The 22,201-nt window shown below is 39.6% G+C and overlaps 1 protein-coding gene across 7 annotated transcripts in view; it reads left to right on the top strand.

Annotated features, from left to right (window-relative positions):
- The window catches only part of arvcfb (ARVCF delta catenin family member b), a 240,004-nt gene that overhangs the window by 202,058 nt on the left and 15,745 nt on the right, over positions 1-22,201 (top strand). For all 7 annotated transcript variants that reach the window (XM_061816537.1, XM_061816532.1, XM_061816533.1 and 4 more), the window contains one exon: positions 14-85. In XM_061816537.1, coding sequence (XP_061672521.1) covers positions 14-85 — 72 coding nt within the window. The remainder of the gene's footprint in view (positions 1-13; positions 86-22,201) is intronic.

Raw genomic sequence — 22,201 nt, 5'->3', positions numbered from 1 at the left:
CTCCCTCATTCAGGTAGAAAAAATGGTGAGAATGACAAACACTACGACACATTGGATCTCCCCAAGCGTGCTGAGCCGACAAAAGGTAGGGGCTTCACCATCCAGCAAAACTTCCCAAAACAGAAACTGAACGAGATCTGTTGTTAGATCTGAAACAGATCAATCGTCAAATCTGTGGGATACATTGACATTAATGTTTTGGAGTCCGGTCAAGTCAGCAGAGCGAGGTTTGCCCTGTGCGATACTGTGGTACTCACGCCTGAATTTTGGGCATACAGTGTGGGTTCAGTTCCTACTTAGTGATCATGCCAGTCTAGGGAGGAATGGCTGCCCGTTTGTTTGTGCCCCGTAATTGATTGATGGGTGACCAACTCAGGATACAGAGTGCCTTTTAGCCTGAAATGAGCTGGGCTATGCTTCACGTTTGTGTGTCAGTAAACAGGATAAGCAGTTCCAGAAAATGAATTGCTGGGTATTTTTGTTCAAACCTCACAATAATAAGGGAACTGCAAATAATATAAAATCACCATGTTGTCACATCTTGAGCAGTACTAAAATACCATCAGTATTTGGGGGGAATTATATAATAGTAATAATAGTTCATTTGCTTGTAAATGGGCTTTATGTACTGGATGTTTGTGTTTGGTGATTGCAGTGTTTGAAAACACTTTATTCACCCTATATTTTTAATGTGTTTTAGTAATCTTCAGGTGTGGTTCAATTTGCACTGAATATTATGCCAAAGCACATCAGTATTATTATTTCTTGTCCAGTTTCTTCTAATAGTCCATATTTGCATTGAACCCTTGTAAAAGCAGGTTGCAATGTATTATTGTTCCTTGTCAACGACACCATTGTCCTTTATCAGTCAGTTTGCAATTTTGCTATATAGTAAAGATGACAAATGAGAACTAGAGAACATAATTAACAATATTGTCCTAAATGTCATCAGTATGTACAGTAAGAAGAAATTCAAGTTTTAATGTGCTATTACTGTCAATTCTTCAATATGCGTAACACACAGAGGTTTGAAAATACAGTACTCAAGGCCCCACGGTGCTTGCTTCAAAAGACAATATCAATATTAAAAGCAATATAAAACTATGATATATACACTGTTGTACTACAGTAGCCAACAACAGCACAATGGCATTGTTAATAATGGTGGATTTACAGTGCTTTGTTCAATTGAGAGTTCTGCTTTGCTCTGAAGTGGCACAACGTGGATATGCATCATAGCAGCAAAATGACTATAAGACCACATGGCATAGGAAGTGATTGGGCTTCATCCAAATGTAGTTCAACTTTGTTGCGTATCTGTCTATATGGACACATCACCGTCAGTGCAAGCCGACGTCATCTAAACATACCAATTGATGCCATACACACACCCACATGAACAACTGCACAATTAACTAGTTAAAAAATGTTGTAAATCCAAACAGCAGAAAACATGGAGATTATTCTAGCTAGGACATTAGAGGTGTGTTATGAAACAAGGAAAATATTCCCTGAAGGGAGTAAGCGTAGTAATGTTACCCTCATTTCAGCCATTGAGGTTTCTGCAAATATAAATTCAATCATAGGTTATGTGTACTTTGAAAGTTACATGTAAATGAAGAGTCAAAAGAGATTGGATATAGGTATTTATATACAGTAGATAATGGAATTGGACATTTGGACCTATCATATGAATCTGGTCTAAAGTGTGGTACACATAAAAACAATCGAGCTCTTTTATAAGAATATTCCTTCATGATTATCCTTCCATCTGAGGCGTGTTAAGAGTGGATTTATCTAGTTTATAGCGAGTCATGCTATGAATTGTGACCTGGAAAATCATGTACCCAATCTAGAAACGCCATTACTCAGGGACAACGAAATGACCATTTTAGAAAATGCTTAGCTAATGTTGTATTTTGGTATAAGATTGGGTTCCGCAGATGCAATAATTATTTTCAAAATCAATTCGTTTTTTGATGACTGCCATTTTACACTGGTCCTGACACAGTCGGCAAACATTGGCGCATATGTGGTTATTTTTCTTCTTCCCTGGTTTGTGAGATCACCTGTGATCACATGAGATTTGTGCCTTGGAGGACTTGTTCCTAAATCGGTGGTGGAACAGAATATTTATCTGTTTAAATCATTGGAGCATACCACACAATATGACCGAAATTGTGAAAGCAGTTATTCCCAACCACTTTGGCGTGGCACATTAGTGTGTCAACTGTAGCCTGAGCGATATTCAGGTGTGCCGTGGGACTTTATCAAATTTGACTCAACTGCTCCAAAAATGATTGATTTACAAGAAATAATGTATCTCTATTTCTCCTCTATTTATGCCAGTCGGACATAATGACAGACAGAACAAATAAATGTTCTTCTACTAGATGGCACGAGGTACATACAATAATTACTCTATCTACGGGTTGTGACATTTTTTTGTTGGTGTGCTGTGAGATATTTGATGTGTATAGTCTGTGCTTTGGCGCCATAATGGTTTTTAACTGCCTGATTATTTTTTAAATCTTTGTGTGGTGTCTGTAGCAGATCAACATATTGATGTAAATCAGGCCCCCAAGTCACACTTTCAACGTGCGCTGATTTGTACTGATGAAGTTATATCTGTATTAATCTTAGTGGTTTTTTGTCTGGTACTCACTGTAGTCTGCCAGCATCAGCTTGTCAAGTTTGCAGAATGATTGAGCACACTCCTTATTTTCTCAGATGTTTGCAGGAGATATGGCAGATTTCATGTGTCCAAAGCTCATTTGATATATGAATTCATTTCTGAGGTTCAGCCTGGCAGTGCAAAATATATATTTTTGTACGGTTGTCTTGTCTTGTGAATATGGAATGCAAGCTAAACATGCCAGATTGGATACCCTTTTTTTTTCACAAGAGTTAATGTTATAGACCAGCGGCACGGGGGCGGACCCAAATTCAGGACTTCCAGGCATTGGCATAATGTTCAGAGTGGTTTTATTCCAAAAATAGGTCAATACCAAAAGGCAGTCCAAAACAAGGCAGAGGCGTCATAACGCTAGGCTAGGCAACATTAAAAAAACGTGAAACAATGACTATGAGGCAAACGAAGAAGCATAACAAGACATGATCAAACTAAAATGGCACAGACTCGCTGTGAAAAAGGATTGCTCTACATTAGTTTACCCAAAGTAGCGGAGTATCCCAGACTGCAGTGAAGCATGTACAATGAACTGGCGAATGCCGATGACATATTTACCACTTAAACCCCAACTGACGTGCCTATAAACATTCTAAAACAGATATTGTAATGAAAAATACAAATAACATTATTCACTTCAATGTCTATACAAAAAAATAAATATGAGCGGACACCATGTCATCCATGCGCAAAGTTGCGGTAGTGTCATTCGACGACATCCAAGTGGTAGCCATAGTGCCTGCAACGTCATCAGTAGACGTGACACTGGGACACACGCCATTGAAAACACGTAGTGGCACTTGCTATGGGAGAGGAACAACAGAGACTTTCTTTTGGGCGGCTCCTATTGGGCAGCTACTTGGTCATGCAGTTGGCTGGGTCTGTCTTTTCATGGTTGAACAGTTTTCCTGTGCAATAAAAAAAAATGTATATTCTGCCTGGTTATTCATACTGTAATGGATATTCATTGGAAAGAATTAGGTTTGACAGGGGACAGATGGAGAGGAACATTGGCAATAAAAACAACAGAATAGCGCTGTAACAACGGTACATAGAACTTTTATTCTATCTATATTATGCAAGGAAATGGATTCACACTTACTGTATATTGATGGTACCATTTGGTTTACTAGGCATAATCAACATAAATACAGCTCTAAGTGTATCCTCTATGGTAGAGGTATTCAAAAACTTGGTCTGCAATGGACATACAGTATACCCTTTCTATAAGGACGTATACTTTTTGGTGCTCCATGACTCTTTTGGGTTACAACAGAGACAGAGAATGCAAAGTGCCAAGAGTTATGATGTGTGATAACAAATGCAGCACCACATGAGATGGATTTTTTTTTTTTTGCCACTGTTAATTGAAACCTCATCTAAACTTTCAGGCTGGAGGAAAATTAGAAGAGGTAGGAGATGGACAAAGGAGAGCAACGCAGCATTATGTGCTCTTGCTGCTACTTGCTTTGAAGTGGTTTGAGTTTTGAGCAAATGTAGTATCAGAAACGAGTGGCTTGAAATGCAAAAGGCAAAATAAAACTTTATTTAGCCATCCATCATATTTCTATAAACATATTTCTGCCAATGGAAGTCTACTGTATAAATTCAACTTTTTGTATAGGTTGTTTTGGAAAATGGTTTCTTTCTGTTCTTCTTTTTTTTTTACACGAGGCTACCGCTCTTGACCGTGCTTGTCAAGGCAGAAGTGGTCTAAACAAGGCCAAGTTGTTGTGTGTAATACAATAGTAGATAGTCACATTCCCTTTTTCACATAGCCACATCTTTTTGTCTTTTCACACCCACACATAATGCAAATTTCAGTCCAAGAGGAAAAAACACTGCAGGCCTCAGGGGTCCGCATAACTGGCAATGAACGCCCGCATAAGTTAGACCACCAATTACTGGTATTTGGTTATTTTGAAAAGGGATTACTTTATATATCTCATAAAACAGCACAGCCTAAAAATTCAAATCCATCATTGCAGACAGAGTACATTATGGTAGATTTGTTGAGCAAGCTGTGGTGATTTGTTCTTGTCATTCACGAGTCCTTTGTTTTTATTTTACTGTATTTTTTTAATACCGTATATATGTAGATGGGCGGCACCATGAAGCAGCTGGAAAGCATTGGCCTCACAGTTCTGAGGTCCCAGGTTCAATCCCCGACCCGCCTGTATGGAGTTTGCATGTTCTCCCCGTGCCTGTGTGGGTTGTCTCCAGGCACTCCGGTTTCCTCCCTCGTCCCAAAATCTGCAACATTAATTGGACACTCTAAATTGCCCCTAAGTGTGATTGTGAGTGCGGCCATTTGTCTCCATGTGCCCTGCAATTGGCTGGCTACCAGTTCAGGGTGTAACCCGCTTCCTGCCCGTTGACAGCTGGGATCGGCTCCAGCACTCCCCGTGACCCATGTGAGGATAAGCGGCAAAGAAGATGGATGGATGGACATATGTAGATGTTATTTTTTTTTAAACTAAACCTAATCAAAAAAATCATACTCTACCAGACTAAACCATATAGCACTGGTGCTTCTTTATGGAAACAAGGCTTTAAAGTGTTTTTTTTTTTTCCAGTATTATGTGGTTGTCTTTCAATACAAGGCAGATTGAGTAAATATGGAAATATTGCCAGTCACACCAGCTCTTATAAACTTACTGTATATCTCATTGCAATTTGGTGCATTGGTTTAAAATGAGTGTATGCAGCCAGGATTGAGCATGCATGCTGGAATCCCACAGAAAGTAAAAAGGTATTATGTTAGAAAGGCCTCTGCAAGTTTGCCTTCTTGGTATTTGACTGTCCTCTTGGGCTCTGCCAGTTCAGGATTTTCAATGGTTCTGCTCACAGTCACACACCACTCAAATAAGAAAAACAAGGAGTGTTTTTCTTTTCTTAACAACAGCTGTAATGTATCTCAATGCTTTGTCTGGCAAGACAAGAATATTTAATTTGTGGGGATGTCTTAGCACAAACAAACAGTTATGTGTTTTATTGTACAACCCTTTATGTTATCGTCCTATGGGAGATCTCGATTTGTGGAATAATGAACACTCCTGTGCTACCAAACACTGATGAGCCCTCTGTTGCATTGAAAAGTGTGAGACTCAATTAAATTAAGAAAAAGTGAGTCAAACTTCTATTGTTCCATTCTGTTGCTGTTGCTGCGCAGAGTTAACTAAAAGACTCATTGGTATGAATCAGATTCTTCTGAACAAAATCACCACTCCCCACTCTCCCCCCAAGGCACAAGGAACGTGGTGCAGTGAGACCATTTATTCAAGCAGATCCTTTTTTTTTCAAGATAAAGCATGTTTGGGCCTTTAAATGCTAAGACTCCAGAATGGTACAGTCATAGCTCCAGAGTCTCCAGTTGATGTCATTTAAAAACAGAATATTGTAAATGATATATTGTGCATTGTGGAATGGTGGAACAGCTGTAGAGTGTAGTACTCATAGTTCTGAGGACCCAGGTTCAATCCCGGCCCCACCTCTGTGGGGTTTGCATGTTCTCTTCATGCCTGTGTGGGTTTTCTCCGGGTACTCCGGTTTCCTCCCACATCCCAAAAATATACAACATTAATTGGACACTCTAAATTACCCCTAGATGTGATTGTGATTGCGACTGTTGTAACCATGTGCCCTGCAATGGACCTTTCCGACCTGTCAATCACTTACACAATAATAGCCAATCAGATAGCTGCATTGGCTTAACCCATGGCTTGACCCGCCCCTCTCGCCGTATTGTCCCACAAACAATGCTGGTTTATCGGTTGCGTGGGGTTGGAAAACTTAATGTTACGAAGAAAATGGTCCTCAGATGCGCTTGGGGAACGTGCAATTATGGTGAAAGATATCCGGCTAGGTTACAAGGGGTCCGGTTGATTCATTTTCCAAAGCCTAAAACACAGTTGAGGAAGTCTCTGCGATGGATTAAGGCTCACGGAAGAGCACACGTTTTACAACTAACTGTGGACAATAACAAACACAAGGCTGTATGTTCGAAGGTAAGTGAGGGCGAAGTACCTTCTCTGAGTTTGATTTCATTATTATCAGTGCTTTATACATTGCAGGAGAACAACTTTCACTTTGTTAGTGTATCACTGACCTGCTGAATGAAGTGTGTGATGTTTTTATGCCGACGAGTTGGGTTAGTGATACGTAAATGCGCGATTTCATGCAAGAGAAATGTCTATTTGCCTATTTGACTTTTAAGACAGGGCACTGGGTTCCATTACGAGCCAAGTCAAATGAATACACCCACTCATTTATAAAGATTACAATATTTTACTCATGATCTTTCCAAGTAAAAAGTACTCACCCTGCTTTACATGCGCAGTACGATTCCACAATTTTATCTTGTTAGATTTCAATATAAAGTTTGTGAGACGCCAAACTTTTTTGCATCGATCGCCAACATTTTGCTGGAACTCTGACATTGCGTCCTGTCTGTCCAAAATCTTAATTCCGTCTACATATCCTTGTGTGAAATAGTTGAGTCCTCTCTGTAGAACTCTTTGGACAAGTACCCAAATATTATATGGAATACGTGATAGAGGATCCAGTTCAAACATGTTCTGTTCAATCGCCATTTTGGAAGATTGTGGGGCATGGCAACTGTAGCTAAGGGGGGCAGAGCTGAAGATCACCAGTCGGAAAGGTCCATTGGTTGGCAACCAGTTCAGGGTGTATCCTGCCTCCTGCCTGATGACAGCTGGTATAGGCTCCAGCACTCCTGTGCCCCTCGTGAGGATAAGCAACTAAGAAAATGGATGGATGGATGGATGATGGATGGATGGATGGATGGATGGATGGATGGATGGATGGATGGATATTGTGCATTTTAAATTCAGAGCAGCAGTCCCACATACTGTAGTTTGTGGGTAAACTTTAACACCAAGATGGTAAACACTGACATTGGGTCTTTCAGATGTATTGGTCGCCGCAGTAAGTCTTTCACCCTCTTGTTTAGCCTAAACATGCCACTCGTATATTACCAACGTCTTCCTAAATCCAAGTCTTCCTTCTCACTTTATGCTGTCAAATTTCTTAAAAAGGTGAGACCAAGTTACTACCGCTGCTGCATGAACACACCATACTTGACGTATGGATCAAATAACACAGGGAGCACTTTTTTTGTTGAATTACGTCTCACAGCACTTTTTAACAAATTTCTGGGTGCGGAATCCAAAACCGATGTCAGTTTTTCTCAGTTACGTCAGATTTTTTAACAAAGTGACAATAAAGTGGAACAAAGGAGATATATAGAGTATCTATGTAAATAAAACACTAAGACAGAAAAGTTACAAGCTTTGAAAACTAAAATAACGGTCAAGGAAGAGAGCAAAAGGTAATTACAGTACTTATTCCCAGCACTGTGGTGATGCATAAACTTCACACACTACATACCAGTAATAAACAAGTTCTCCAAACCTTCCCAACTTTCAGTTTTCTGCCCCATTATGGTAGGAATCCACAGTGGTTAAAATTGTATGGCTCTTGGGAGGATAAACCAAGTTTTGCACAGCTTTGTAATGAATATAGCAACAATAGCAGCAAGCATTATGGTTCAATTTGGGCTGCCATTGTATAGTTTAGATCAGCAAACTAACCTTGTGCATCAACTGTGAGTGATTACTATTTTGAACCACAACAGTTTCACATAATTCTAGAATGACAGACCGTTCAGCCATCCGTCCGTCCGTCCATCCGTCAATCCATCCATCCATTCATTTTCTTATCCAATTATCCTCACAAGGGTTGCGGGGAGTGCTGGAGCCTATCCCAGCTGTCAATTTGCAGGAAGCGGGGTACACCCAGAACTGGTTGCCAGCCAATCGCAGGGCACATAGAAACAAACAGCCACACTCACAATCACACCTAGGGGCAATTTAGAATAGCCAATTAATGTTGCATGTTTTTGGAATGTGGGAGGAAACTGGAGTGCCTGGAGTAAAACCACGCAGGCACGGGAGAACATTCAAACTCGCACAGGCGGGGCTGGGATCGAACCCTGGACCCCAGAATTGTGAGGCCAACGCGTCACAGCTGCTCCACCGGGCCACCACAGACTGTTCAATGAATTTTAAAAGGAGAAATTACTACTTCCAGACATTATTCAAGAACATGAAACACATTGATTTGGTGAATTTTGTGTTTTTTCGCTTCCATTCCAGTTTGTTGTCACACAGAAGTAGTGATTCTTTTTCAACAAATCAATGAACAGCGATGTGTCAATGGTGAGGTTCAAAACCCTTGGCAAATAAGTAACTGTGTTCAAACCTTTTTATACCCGGTGCATTTTCTTCCCAAACTTTATTGAACTGTGATGTTGCATGGTCTTTGCACTTGACCACTGTTTGGATTTGCAGTATGTGTTGTGGAATTGTACGAGAAGCCACACAGCACGCTTCTATTTGGCTTAATACATTGCTGTAGTTAAGCCAATGTCCACAGGTGGTCCAAATCTAGGGCTCACAAAATACATAAGGTTGAATTGGAAAATTCATTGTAGCACCCCCCCTGAAAATGGTTTAGGTGGTCTTAACAACAACAACATCCTAACTGTCAATGTTATTGTGGGAGGAGAAGAATTTTGCTACATGGCTGGATGTGCGTGTATAAGGAGAGAACAGCAGAGATTGTCATTCTCTACATAAGAGTTAATCCAAAGTATCCATCACACTTAAGCATGTTGTGGGTTGATGGGGCTGGAGCAAGCATTAAATGAGAGATCGTTGCTGACACCAATCCAGACACAGCAAATCCCTTCACTGTCAGCCAACGCAATAAGTATCATGCATTCTGGATGCTTGTTCTACTCTGAGGCAGCAGGACGAAGGGTCAGGCTGCGGTGCACCAATCCGGTAGCGTCAAGGGGGGATGGGGAACAAGTCTGCTTCTTAATCAGGGTTCAGTGTTTGTCTAGCATAATAATCAGATTCCTGCTGATTTTGTTACTCTAATAGGCATCAAAAGGCACTGTAGACTATAGTTAAACGCGTGTCCTGTTTGGGCACTTTAAAAATCAAACTGGGATTATATTAAATCAAGTAAATGTCTATTAGGGTTAAACTAAAAAAAAAAGGACTAAACATAAAAAAAAAATAGACTGTAAATAGATTGTCGATGTTTCTATGTCTTTCTGCAATTCTGCCAGTCTGTGTCTGGAATACAAATATTAAAGAAGATATTTTGTTGATGAACTTGTACATTTTATTTCTTTTCACATTGTGGACGTGACAACACCCAGCAAAATGTATCACATCAAACCATATTGTTTTTGTTCCCATTTTGGTCAGCAGAAAGCAAAGGGAAAGACTGTTGGACTCGTGAGTAAAATGACAATCTGCTAAGATAGAGTATAACACCAGAGGGTTGAAAAGCTTCTGTCAAAATGTCTGCATCAGACATAGCAGCAAATATTCAGCATTTTCATGATGACATGCTAACTGGATACATACAGTATGTAGGAAACATTTAATATTTAGTAAGTGGTTTCATCTGTTTTCATGTTTTCTGTTTTTACGTCACAGTTGACCAGTTGGATTGGGTCACGTGCTCAGCACAACTAAACAGAGCAGAGTTTTTTTGGACTACTACTGTACTAGTCTTTGACCACACTCAAAAACTCTAACCTACCAAGATTTTGTGTTACTTTCAAGTCATACAAATCACATATAAAATAACTTGGTTTGTGACAAATTTTCCTTGTTTCAAACTCGTTTACTTAATATACTTTTTTTTTAAGATCCCATTAGAGTAAAAAAAAAACCTTAACGGGTAACTTTTTTTTTAGGTAATTACTCTTATTTTAAATGTAATCAGATGAGTTTGAGGCTTTTAACTTGAAATGAGACAAATGTTCTTTCTAAGATTTTGAGTTTTTAGAGTGCCGTTTAATTGGTCCGTACCAGTGTTTGAATACATTGTTCATGTTTGACCATCAAATTGCAAATAAAGGGTCCTTCCACCCCAAGATTTTTTTATGCTTTGCAATTTTCTATCTAGGATTAGTGTTTAAAGGTGAACAAATGCTAAGCAGATCTGCCTCACATTTCTGAGTTTCTGGGTTCAAATCCAACCTTCCTATGTGGAGTCTACATGTTCTTCCCATGCCTGTGTTTGCACTCCATTTGTCCCACGTTTGCAAAACATGCATAATAAGTTAATTGAAGACTAAATAGTCTGTATGTGTGAATGTGATTTTGAATCATTGTTTGTTTATATGTGCCCTGTGATTGGCTGGTGACCAGTCCCGGGTTCACCCCACCTGCTCTCGCCCAGAGTCAAATGTGATAGCACGAGCATCCCTGCAACCCTAGTGAGGGTAGCCGGTATAGAAAATGTATGGATTAATTTGTAGTGTGTATATAATGTTTATTATAGGAATCACCTTGGAATCACAAACTGCAGAGCAAACTGGCATCCATTAAGATCTAGCCCTTGGGCCACATCTGCCACAATAAGGTTACAGTATTATATCTGTCTTCAGTTCCCATTCCATTCACTGCCATATGGCTATTACTTCCGCCCTCATACATACACGCATTCCCTACCCCTTTCTTGCTGTTTCTCAATATCCATCAGAACAGGAGCAAATTAACATATTTTCCACATCAATTGTAGTGCTGTTTTATGCATGTGCTGAAATTTGTTATTGAGAAGATGTGAGATAACACAGTAGTTATGTGATGCAGCAAATATTCTTGGCTGTGTTATTTCATCTGCTGCCAATGTATTTTTACAATCTGTAGTACAGTGTTGTATACGCTGTATTCAGTTGGCAGAAGAGCAGCACACCCCACCTTAGCTTTCAAATGAATAAGCTTCAAGAAATATAGATAATCAATTCAGATAGTTGTAAGTAGTAGTCGGGATTGATTCCTTCCTTTTAAATTTATCTAAATATACCTAAGAAAACAATTACATGGCCACAATACATTTCGGTCAGCACAAAAAGCATAGCAGGATGAGTTGATTGTGTTTGCAACCAAATAAAAGCACCTGCATGCAGTATTTACCATCAAAACATCATAAGATACCGCATATCAGTAGATGCCACAACCTGCCAGCATGGAGGGTGACTTGTTAGACGGTCTGCCTCACAGGTCTGTGAACCAGCGTTCAAATCTCAGCCTCACCACGTTCTCCCTGTGCCTACGTGTTTCCTCTAACATTCCAAACACATGCATTATTTGAAGATTCTAAATTGTGCGTAGGTGTGAATGTGAGTGCAAATGGTTGTTTGCATATATGTGCATGATTGGCTGGCAACCAGTTCAGGTTGTACACCACCTCATGCCTGAAGATACCTGGGATAGGCGCCAGCACTCCCGTGACGCTTGTGAAGATAAGCCTCTCAGAAAATGGATGGACGGATCGATGTATCAACATAAGCAATGACTGGAAATATATCCTTAAATTTCCCCTATTTAGCCTCATGCCATACAAGTCATTTATGATGATCTTAATTGTTGTCTTTACTGCCTTTTAAGGCAAAGTAAAGCAAAGGAAATTTATTTGTATGGCACATTTCACACACAAAGTAACAATCTGCTTTACATGATTGAAAAGGATTTGAATACAAAGATATTAAAAATAAAATAAAAGTACAATTAAAAACAGCGTACAGTGCAAGACATTAAAATTGAATATATTCTAATTAGCATGAGAAAGAAGAAGCGTTTTCAACCGGGATTCAAAAAGGATATAAAAACATTCACAATTTTTGGCTGACGTCGAAAAGTTATAGGCACATTTTACACTAAATATTTTAATAATAATAACAACAATTATATAAATAAAAACTATAATAAACAAACAAATACACAAATCAATAAATACGGTAATTAATTAATATGTGGCATGGTGGGGAAAAAAATAGTTCAAGCGTTGACTGGGGTTTAAATTCTGGCCCCGCCTCTGTGGAGTTTGCATGTTCTCCTCGTACCTTCGGGTTTTTTTTACAGGCACTCCATTTCCTCCCACATTCAAAAAAACTTTCAGCATTAATTGGATGGTTTAAATTGCCCCTAGGTGTGATTGTGAGTGTGACTGTTGTCTGTCTCCATTTGCCCTGCAATTGGTTGGCAACCAGTTCAGGGTGTACCCTGCCTCCTGCCCAATGACAGCTGGGATAGGTTCCAGCAGTCCCGCGACCCTTGTGAGGATAAAAAGATAAAATATATTCATCAGTTTATATCCATTTTCATCCCTAGTGAAATAAAAGATCAGAAAGTGTCATCACATGCCAACCTAATATTGTTTATAACATAAATTAATTAACAGATGAATATCAAGAGCAATCAGACAGTATTGCAGTTCATATACTCATAAACCAGCTCAGGGTACAAAAAATCTATTAAAAATATAAATATTTTTACTTCAGAGGCTTTATTTTACAAGGGTAGTCTTGGACTTCATCAAGGATGTTTGGACCCTCCTGTTAGTTTAAAGTTAACTTGCCAGTGTTTCTTTTGGCTACCTTCAACAATGTGTTCCGCTTGGTTAAAAATGAACTACTAGAATAGTCACCACAGCAACAGCTTGTCCAAATAGTTCCTTTTGTGATAAAATGGTCTTTTTATTGACTGGACATTTTGGTAGAAAATGCAAACGACACCTGATGTTGAAAAGCAGACATGTAGGAAGTCGGAGATAGGGGGTCTGAGCTGTCTATTTCTCTGTTTTGGGACTCTAAAACTCTTCTCCCAACTGTCACTTCCTCTCAACCTCCCCAGCTCACCAGGACATCTTTGTGACTCAAAGCTCATGGGCAGCTGTACAAGACACAAACTCACAGCCGCTTTCTTCTTCCCTTTCTCGCCATCCTACAAACTGAGGCCAACTGCAGTATGGGTATGCTAATGTCCCATGCCTTGGGGCTGGCAGTTGAGGTGCCAGTCAACAGAAGAGTCCAAATAGTTACCACGAGAGATAATGAAACTTCGACTCCTGGCTGCTGTCCATATGAAGGAGGGTGCTTTTGAATACCAACTGTGATTTTTTTTTTTTCAACATAAGCTTCTGTGAGACTTTCCCTCAAACTCTGACTGAGGATACTTGGATGGATGGTCTTAATTCAGCAAACTTGGGCTAAAGAGTTTTTATATAAACTCTGCAATCAAACAAGGAGCTTTACCACAGTAAAAATGATAAAGTCAAAGAGATTTTTGTAATTTAAAAGCACTTTTTTAAAATTCACTTCAAGCCTTAACATACATCTCAACTTTCCCACTCACATTGATTTATTCACACGGAATGGGTGGGTACCGATGCCGGGTATCTGTACCGGACCGATGTCAACCGTATTCCAAGGTATCGAGTACTCGTGAACGCTGCCAATACCAGACACGAATATGTAGGACAATAAAATCTGAGCTCAAGTCCTCCACGCATTTAGTTGATGCTACACTGTAGCAATTTACCACATTGGCGAATCGTCATGTGCTTCAAAAAGAAATGTCAGTCAATTTTCTGTCAATAATTTACTCTAAATTTTATGTCTGAGAAGTACTGCTAGGGGCAGCTGTAGAGCAGCTGTAGAGCATTGGGCTCACATTTCTTAGGACCAAGGTTCAAATCCCGCCCCTACTTGTGTGGCGTTTGCATGTTCTCCCATTGCCTGCGTGGGTTTTCTCCGGACACTCCAGTTTCATCCCACATCCCATAAACATGCAACATTAATTGAACAATCTAAATTGCCCCTAGGTGTGATTGCGACTACGACAATTGTGTGTCTCCTTTAACTAAGTACATCACATCTATTGTACAGTATATGCAGTAAAGATTAGTGCTGCATAGCCTGTTGCAGCATTATGTGCACTACATTGAAGGTTTACAACTATCATTTCGGAAATGCTTTTATACTCTAAAAACCCATAAAAACATCTCTTAAGATCTATGATATATTGAGGATACAAATGATAAACCGCTAAATGGATATGTTTCACGATAGTGGCAATAATTGCAGTATATTCTCTCATGTTCTATCACTGTGATGTATCTCAAGGTGATGTGGGTCAGATAAAAGAGATGAAATCTTTCCAACCCCTCTTCCAATTTACTTGGTTTTGTTTACAGGGTTCCACAGCTGATTGTTTGGTATCCAATGAACCTTGGAGGATCATTTTTAAAAAAGCAGCACATAGCTCCTATAATGACACTATAAATTGTTATATTTCTATGTCTCTGCCTTTCTCGGGTCTTCATCAGTTTTCCTTTGGGGTGCATAAACTGTAAACATAAAAGTGAGTTAATGGGGTCAAATGTGTAAGAGATGCAGATATGGCATGAGAGTGCAGAAACAGCAACTTGAGACTTTCCTACTGTAAGAATGCATAATTTAAAAAAAATGTGTGTGTGGTATGCACTGTTTCCTTTGATGTTGAAGTGTTTTTATTGTCTTTTCCTTCTGCCAAATTGAGAGAAAAAAACGTCTAAGGTTTTAGTTATCTTTAAGTCAGAACTGCAAAAAACAGGTCTGTACCAAGCTAGAAGGCCTATTTTGCGTTCTGTAATTTGTTTTCTATATTTCCACCTGACTCCACTTTGCCCCTCAAAAAAATGGGATTATTTTGTGTCTGAGGCGTATGCTCACTTAATGAGCATCAGTTTTTGACAATGGCCCTGGTGTTTGTGGCCATGTCTGTTTTTGTATTCTTGGAGATGTTTATCCAGGTGTTTTGTAATGCAGGCTCATAAACACTTATTTCCAGAAGAGGGAGGAACATATAGTGACCTACAAGAACGGAGGTAGAATCACGCAGGTGGGTTATATTTTGTGCAGACGATGTAATCTGAAGGAGGTTACTGACTGTAAAGTAGTGGTAGGGGAGAATGCAGCTCGACAACATACGATGGTAGTGTGTAGGATGACTCTGGTGGTGGGTAGGAAGATTAAGAAGACAAAGGTAGAGCAGAGAACCATGTGGTGGAAGCTGAGAAAGGAAGAATGTTGTGCGGCCTTTCGGAAAGAGGTAAAACAGGCTCTCGATGGACAGCAGAAGCTCCCGGAAGACTGGACAACGACAGACAAGTTAATCAGAGAGACAGGCAGGAGAGTACTTGGTGTGTCTTTTGGTAGGAAAGGGGAGAAGGAGACTTGGTGGTGGAACCCCAAAATACAGGGAGTCATACAAGGAAAGAGATTAGCAAAGAAGAAGTGGGACACTGAGAGGACTGAGGAGAGGCGAAATGAATACATCGAAATGTAACATAGGGCAAAGGTAGAGGTGCCAAAGGCTCAACAAGAGGCATATGAAGACATGTACACCAGGTTGGACACGAAAGAAGGAGAAAAAGGATCTCTACAGGTTGGCCAGACAGAGGGATAGAGATGGGAAGGATGTGCAGCATGTTAGGGTGATTAAGGATAGAGATGGAAATGTGTTGACTGGTGCCAGTAGTGTGCTAAATAGATGGAAAGAATACTTTGAGAAGTTGATGAATGAAGAAAATGAGAGAGAAGGAAGAGTTGAAGAGGCAAGTGTGAAGGACCAAGAAGTGGCAATGATTACTAAGGGGGAAATCAGAAAGGCACTACAAAGGATAAAAAATGGAAAGGCAGTTGGTCCTGATGACATACCGGTAGAGGTATGGAAGCAAATTTGGAGAGGTGGCTGTGGAGTTTTTGACAACTTATTCAACAGAATACTAGCGGGCGAAAAGATGCCTGAAGAATGGAGGAAAAGTGTTCTAGTTCCCATTTTTAAGAACAAAGGCGATGTTCAGAGCTGTAGGAATTATAGAGGAATAAAGTTGATGAGCCACACAATGAAGTTATGGGAAAGAGTAGTGGAGGCTAGACTCAGGACAGAAGTAAGTATCTGCGAGCAACAGTATGGTTTCATGCCTAGAAAGAGTACCACAGATGCATTATTTGCCTTGAGGATGCTAGTGGAAAAGTACAGAGAAGGTCAGAAGGAGCTACATTGTGTCTTTGTGGATCTAGAGAAAGCCTATGACAGAGTACCAAGAGAGGAACTGTGGTACTGCATGCGTAAGTCTGGTGTGGCAGAGAAGTATGTTAAAATAGTACAGGACATGTATGATGGCAGCAGAACAACGGTGAGGTGTGCCTTAGGTGTGACAGAGGAATTTAAGGTGGAGGTGGCACTGCATCAGGGATCAGCTCTGAGCCCCTTCCTGTTTGCAGTGGTAATGGATAGGCTGACAGATGAGGTTAGACTGGAATCCCCTTGGACCATGATGTTCGCAGATTATATTGTGATATGCAGTGAAAGCAGGGAGCATGCAGAGGAACAATTAGAAAGATGGAGACATGCACTGAAAAGGAGAGGAATGACGATTACCCGAAGTAAAACAGTATATATGTGCGTAAATGAGAAAAGGGGAAGTGTGAGTGGAGGGGAAAAGAAGTTTGTAATGCAGGCTCATGGGGAGCACAAGTCAATGGAAACTGTAGGTTGGCCCCAAGTGCAGCTAAATGCAGATGGTTGCATCAGGAAGAGCGTCCGTTTTAAAACTTTGCCAGACAAATGTGAGTATTCATCCAAAGAACTCCATATTGGATTGGTTGCGGTCCAGATTAACAACGCCCGCCACGAGAACTAACCTGGAGTTTTCCTTCTTTCTTTCTTTCTTTCTTTCTTTCTTTCTTTCTTTCTTTCTTCTTTCTTTCTTTCTTTCTTTCTTTCTTTCTTTCTTTCTTTCAGCTTGTCCTGTTAGGGGTCGCTACAGCGTGTCATCTCAGATGAATGCTCAGATTTGTTCGGCACAGTTTTTTTATGCCGAATGCCCTTCCTGACGCAACCCATTAAACTGCAGTGCACCGGTGAAAATTCAGCCACTGTGGGTTGACGACCAAAGACAAGTGTTACGCAGGTTTTTATGCATAAAAAGAAGAGGAAAGCATAGAGAACTGAATGTGGGGACTCAAAATGTTGGGACTACGACAGGAAAAGCTCGCGAGTTAGTTGACATGATGGTTAGGAGAAAGTTTAATATATTGTGTGTCCAACAGAACAGGTGGACAAGCAGTATGGCTCGACATTTAGGAGCAGGGTGCAAATTATTTTACCATGGTGTGGGTGGAACCAGAAAAGGAGTAAGGGGTATTTTAAAGGACGTGTTAGAAAGTAATATCTCGGAGGTAAAAAAAAAAAAAAAGAGTGTCAGATCAGTCAGTCTTTGTCAGAGTGATGAGGCTGAAACTTGAAATTGAGGGTGTTATGGCTAATGTGATTAGTGGCTAAGCCCCGCAGGTACGATATGACCGAGAGGTGAAGAAGCAATTCTGGAAGGAGCTAGATGAAGTAGTTCCCAAACAGAAAGATTGTTGCTATTGGTGTAGATTGTAATGGAAATGTTGGTGAAGGAAACCAGGGTGATGAAGACGTGATGCATACGTTTGGTTTCCAGGAAAGGAACTGCAAGAGACAGGTAGTGGTAGATTTTGGGAAAAAAAGGATTGTAAGGGTGTGATAGAAATAAATCCTTAACTTTCCCCTATTTAGCCTCATGCCATACAAGTCATTTATGATGACGATGATGATCTTAATTGTTGTCTTTACCGCCTTTTAAAGCAAAGTAAAGCAAAGGAAATTTATTTGTATGGCACATTTCACACACAAAGTAACAATGTGCTTTGCATGATTAAAAAGGATTTGAATACAAAGACATTAAAAATAAAATAAAAGTATAATTAAAAACTGCGTACAGTGCAAGACATTAAAATTGCAAATATTCTAATTAGCATGAGAAAAAAGAAACGTTTTCAACCGGGATTCAAAAACGTTATAAAAACATTCACAATTTTTGGCACAAAATATTTTAATGACAATAACAACAATTATATAAATAAAAAATAAAATAAACAAACAAATACACAAATAAATAAATACGGTAATTAATTAATTTGTTGCATGGTGGGGAAAAAAATAGTTCAAGCGTTGGCCTCACAGTTCTGAGGACCGGGGTTCAAATTCTGGCCCCGCCTCTGTGGAGTTTGCATGTTCTCCTCGTGCCTTCCGGGTTTTTTTACAGGCACTCCGTTTCCTCCCACATTCAAAAAAACTTTCAGCATTAATTGGATAGTTTAAATTGCCCCTAGGTGTGATTGTGAGTGTGACTGTTGTCTGTCTCCATTTGACCTGCAATTGGTTGGCAACCAGTTCAGGGTGTACCCTGCCTCCTGCCCAATGTCAGCTGGGATAGGTTCCAGCAGTCCCGCGACCCTTGTGAGGATAAAAAGCTCAGAAAATAGATGGCTGAATAATATATTCATCAGTTTATATCCATTTTCATCCCTAGAGAAATAAAAGATCAGAAAGTGTCATCACATGCCAACCTAATATTGTTTATAACATAAAATAATTAACAGATGAATATCAAGAGCAATCGGACAGTATTATATTATATTCTATTATATAGAGGAGAATGTGACTAGACATCATAAGATGTTGTTTTTAAAAGAGAAAAGTAGAGAGAACCATGTGGTGGAAGCAGAGAAAGGAAGAGTGTTGTGCAGCTTTTCAGGAAGAGGTCAGACATCCTCTCAGTAGAAAGGCAGAACTTCCAGAAGACTGGACTACTACAACTAAGGTGATCAGAGAGACAGGGAGGAGAGTACTTGGTGTGTCTTCTGGTAGGAAAGGGGAGAAGGATACTTGGTGGTGGAACCCCAAATTATAGGAAGTCAGACAAGGAAAGAGGTTAGCTCAGAAGTGGGACACTGAGAGGACCGAGGAGAGAACAAAGGAATACATGGAAATGCGACATAGGGAAAAGATAGAGGTTAATAAGAGGCAAATAATGACATGTATGCCAGGTTGAACAAGAAAGAAGGAGAAAAGGATCTCTACAGGTTAGCCAGACCGAGGGAGAAAAATGGGAAGGTATATGTGGCAGGTTAGGGTAATTAAGGATAGAGATAGAAATTTGTTGACTGGTGCCGCTAGTGTGCTGGATAGATGGAAAGAATAATTTGAGGAGTTGATGAAGGAGAATAATGAGAGCCAGAAGGAAGAGTAGAACAGGCAAGTGTGGTGGTCGAAGAAATTTCACTGATAAGTGAGTGGGAAGTTAGAAAGGCATTAAAAAGGATTAAAAATGAGAAGATAGTTGGTCATGATGAAATACCTGTGGAGGTATGGATGTATCTAGGAGAGGTGGCTGTGGAGTTTTTGAGCAGCTTGTTCATCAGAATTCTAGTTGGTGAGAAGATGCCTGAGGAATGGAGGAAGAAAAAGAAGATCCAGGTGTTTTGCAACAAACCTACCCTGTGGGAATGCTGATGGCAGGGTTTGTGTGCTGTGTGTTTATGAGAGAAGAGTCGACTTTCTGAGTGTCTTAACTCCGAGTCAGATAATCTATTACATTTTACCAGCCTGCCTCAATGCTGCACCTTGCAATTTAATTGCAGTCGCTACTAAAACGACATGAATTGTTAATGCAGGAACTTTGTTGTTGTTAGTCACTGTTGTCATATGCTTTCAGAAATTAAGTCAATTATTGTAACTTTTGCATGGTCGATAACCACCAAAAACATTTGATTTTCACAGGAACATTTTTATATAGAAGTTCTGTTCTGTTTTTTTGTTTTGTTTTTTGCCTGTCAGGAGTAGTTATCTTCGTTGAACTGTGTCAATGATACCCTATTGGGATGAGAATGATGGGTGTTTCATATGCTACTGTACATCTGTTTGTAATAGATAATTAAAGTGAAGAACACTGCCATCGTTTCTAATTTCCAACAATTAAATATTTTATGTTTTATGTCTTTCTCTTGGTGGAAGTTTTTTTTGTATTTTTTTCACTACATAGTTCAAGTGATTGATCTGATTTCGTACTATATTGTTCAGATTTCCTCCTCAATTGCGAAAATGTGATTGGCATCATGGTTGCATAAAGAGAAAGAAACAGATAAAATCAGATCTTGTCAGATTGGATTCAGGTCTCTTCTAAAGACTGATACAAATCTGATCTTTATAAGACATTTGACATTTAAATTTGCAAAACATGACCTATACACATCAACATTGTGCAAACACAAATGAAAAATGCAGCAAAAATGGTATATACTGTATAACTCATTAAACTACTGAAAGTACTAATCCAGAGTAAATGTATTTTATTTATCTATCATGCAAATGTACCTAAATTGAAAGAAAACATATTTTAAAAATTCTCAACACAACACACACTAGATCCCACTCGCATGTATGATTGTCTGTGTAGGAAGCCATTTCTGTACTGGGGTTGTCTTTGCGTGACGTCACACGGAAGCAGCTTCAACAGAGCCTGGGTTTGAAACAGATATGGGCGGCATTCTGATTACAAAGAAAACGTGCACTTTGGCGCTAATTTATTTAATTTTCAGTTGTGTTGAGAATTTGTAAAGTATTTTTAATGACATTTTAGCTACATTTGCATGATAGACAAATAAAATACATTTCCTCTCGATTAGTACTTTAAGACAAAGTCTCAAACCCAAGACCCGGAAGCCAGATCTGGGCCGCCACATAATTTTATGTGGCCCGCAAAGGCAAATCGTGTGTATCAACTTCCATGTTTTTTGTTCAATTTTGTTTCAAATTGTCATATCATAAATGACAAATTGATATGTTGGAAGCATTTCTGCATTACCAAAGATCAACAATAGTTTAAAAAGCCATTATCCTTGTTTTCTGATTCCAAAACTAGTTCATAAATTTCAGGTCTAAATATGATTAGGCGATTAAAGATTTTTATGGATTGAAAGTCATAACGGCCCTCTGAGGGCCCGCAAAGGCAAATCATGTGTATCAACTTCCATGTTTTTTGTTCAATTTTGTTTCAAATTGTCATATCATAAATGACAACATTGATATGTTGGAAGCATTTCTGCATTACCAAAGAGCAACAATAGTTTAAAAAGCCATTATCCTTGTTTTCTGATTCCAAAACTAGTTCATAAATTTCAGGTCTAAATATGATTAGGCGATTAAAGATTTTTATGGATTGAAAGTCATAACGGCCCTCTGAGGGAAAGCTTGCTACAATGTGGGTTGCGACAAAAATTACTTTGACACCCCTGAGTTAAACCAATGACAGGAGAGTCAGTTCAGACTCAGTTAATTTTGATTTCTTACTAAATGAACCCTTTTATATCAAAATTTGAGCCGGTTCACTTCCAAAATTAGGTAACCAAGCATAACATTCAACCACTAAAATGCACATGGACAAACCACAAATAATCTCATGCACAGATTCATCCACTTAAGTGAATGAATCAAGGATGGTACGGTGGTGTATCAGCTGGAAAACATTGGCCTCACAGTTCTGAGGTCCCGGGTTCATTCCTGTACGCGCCTGTATGGAGTTTGCATGTTCTCTCTGTGCCTGCGTGGGTTTTTTCCTGGCACTCCGGTTTCCTCCCACATCCCAAACGTATGCAACGTTAATTGGAGACTCTAAATTGCCCCTTGGTGTGATTGTGAGTGCAGCTGTTTGTCTCTATGTGCCCTGCAATTGTCTGGCAACCAGTTCAGGGTGTACCCCACCTCCTGT

The sequence above is a fragment of the Syngnathoides biaculeatus genome, chromosome 4, assembly GCF_019802595.1.
Source record: "Syngnathoides biaculeatus isolate LvHL_M chromosome 4, ASM1980259v1, whole genome shotgun sequence".
Taxonomy (NCBI): Eukaryota; Metazoa; Chordata; class Actinopteri; order Syngnathiformes; family Syngnathidae; genus Syngnathoides; species Syngnathoides biaculeatus.
Note: the sequence above shows the minus strand (reverse complement) of the source record. Positions and strands in the feature narration are given on the sequence as shown.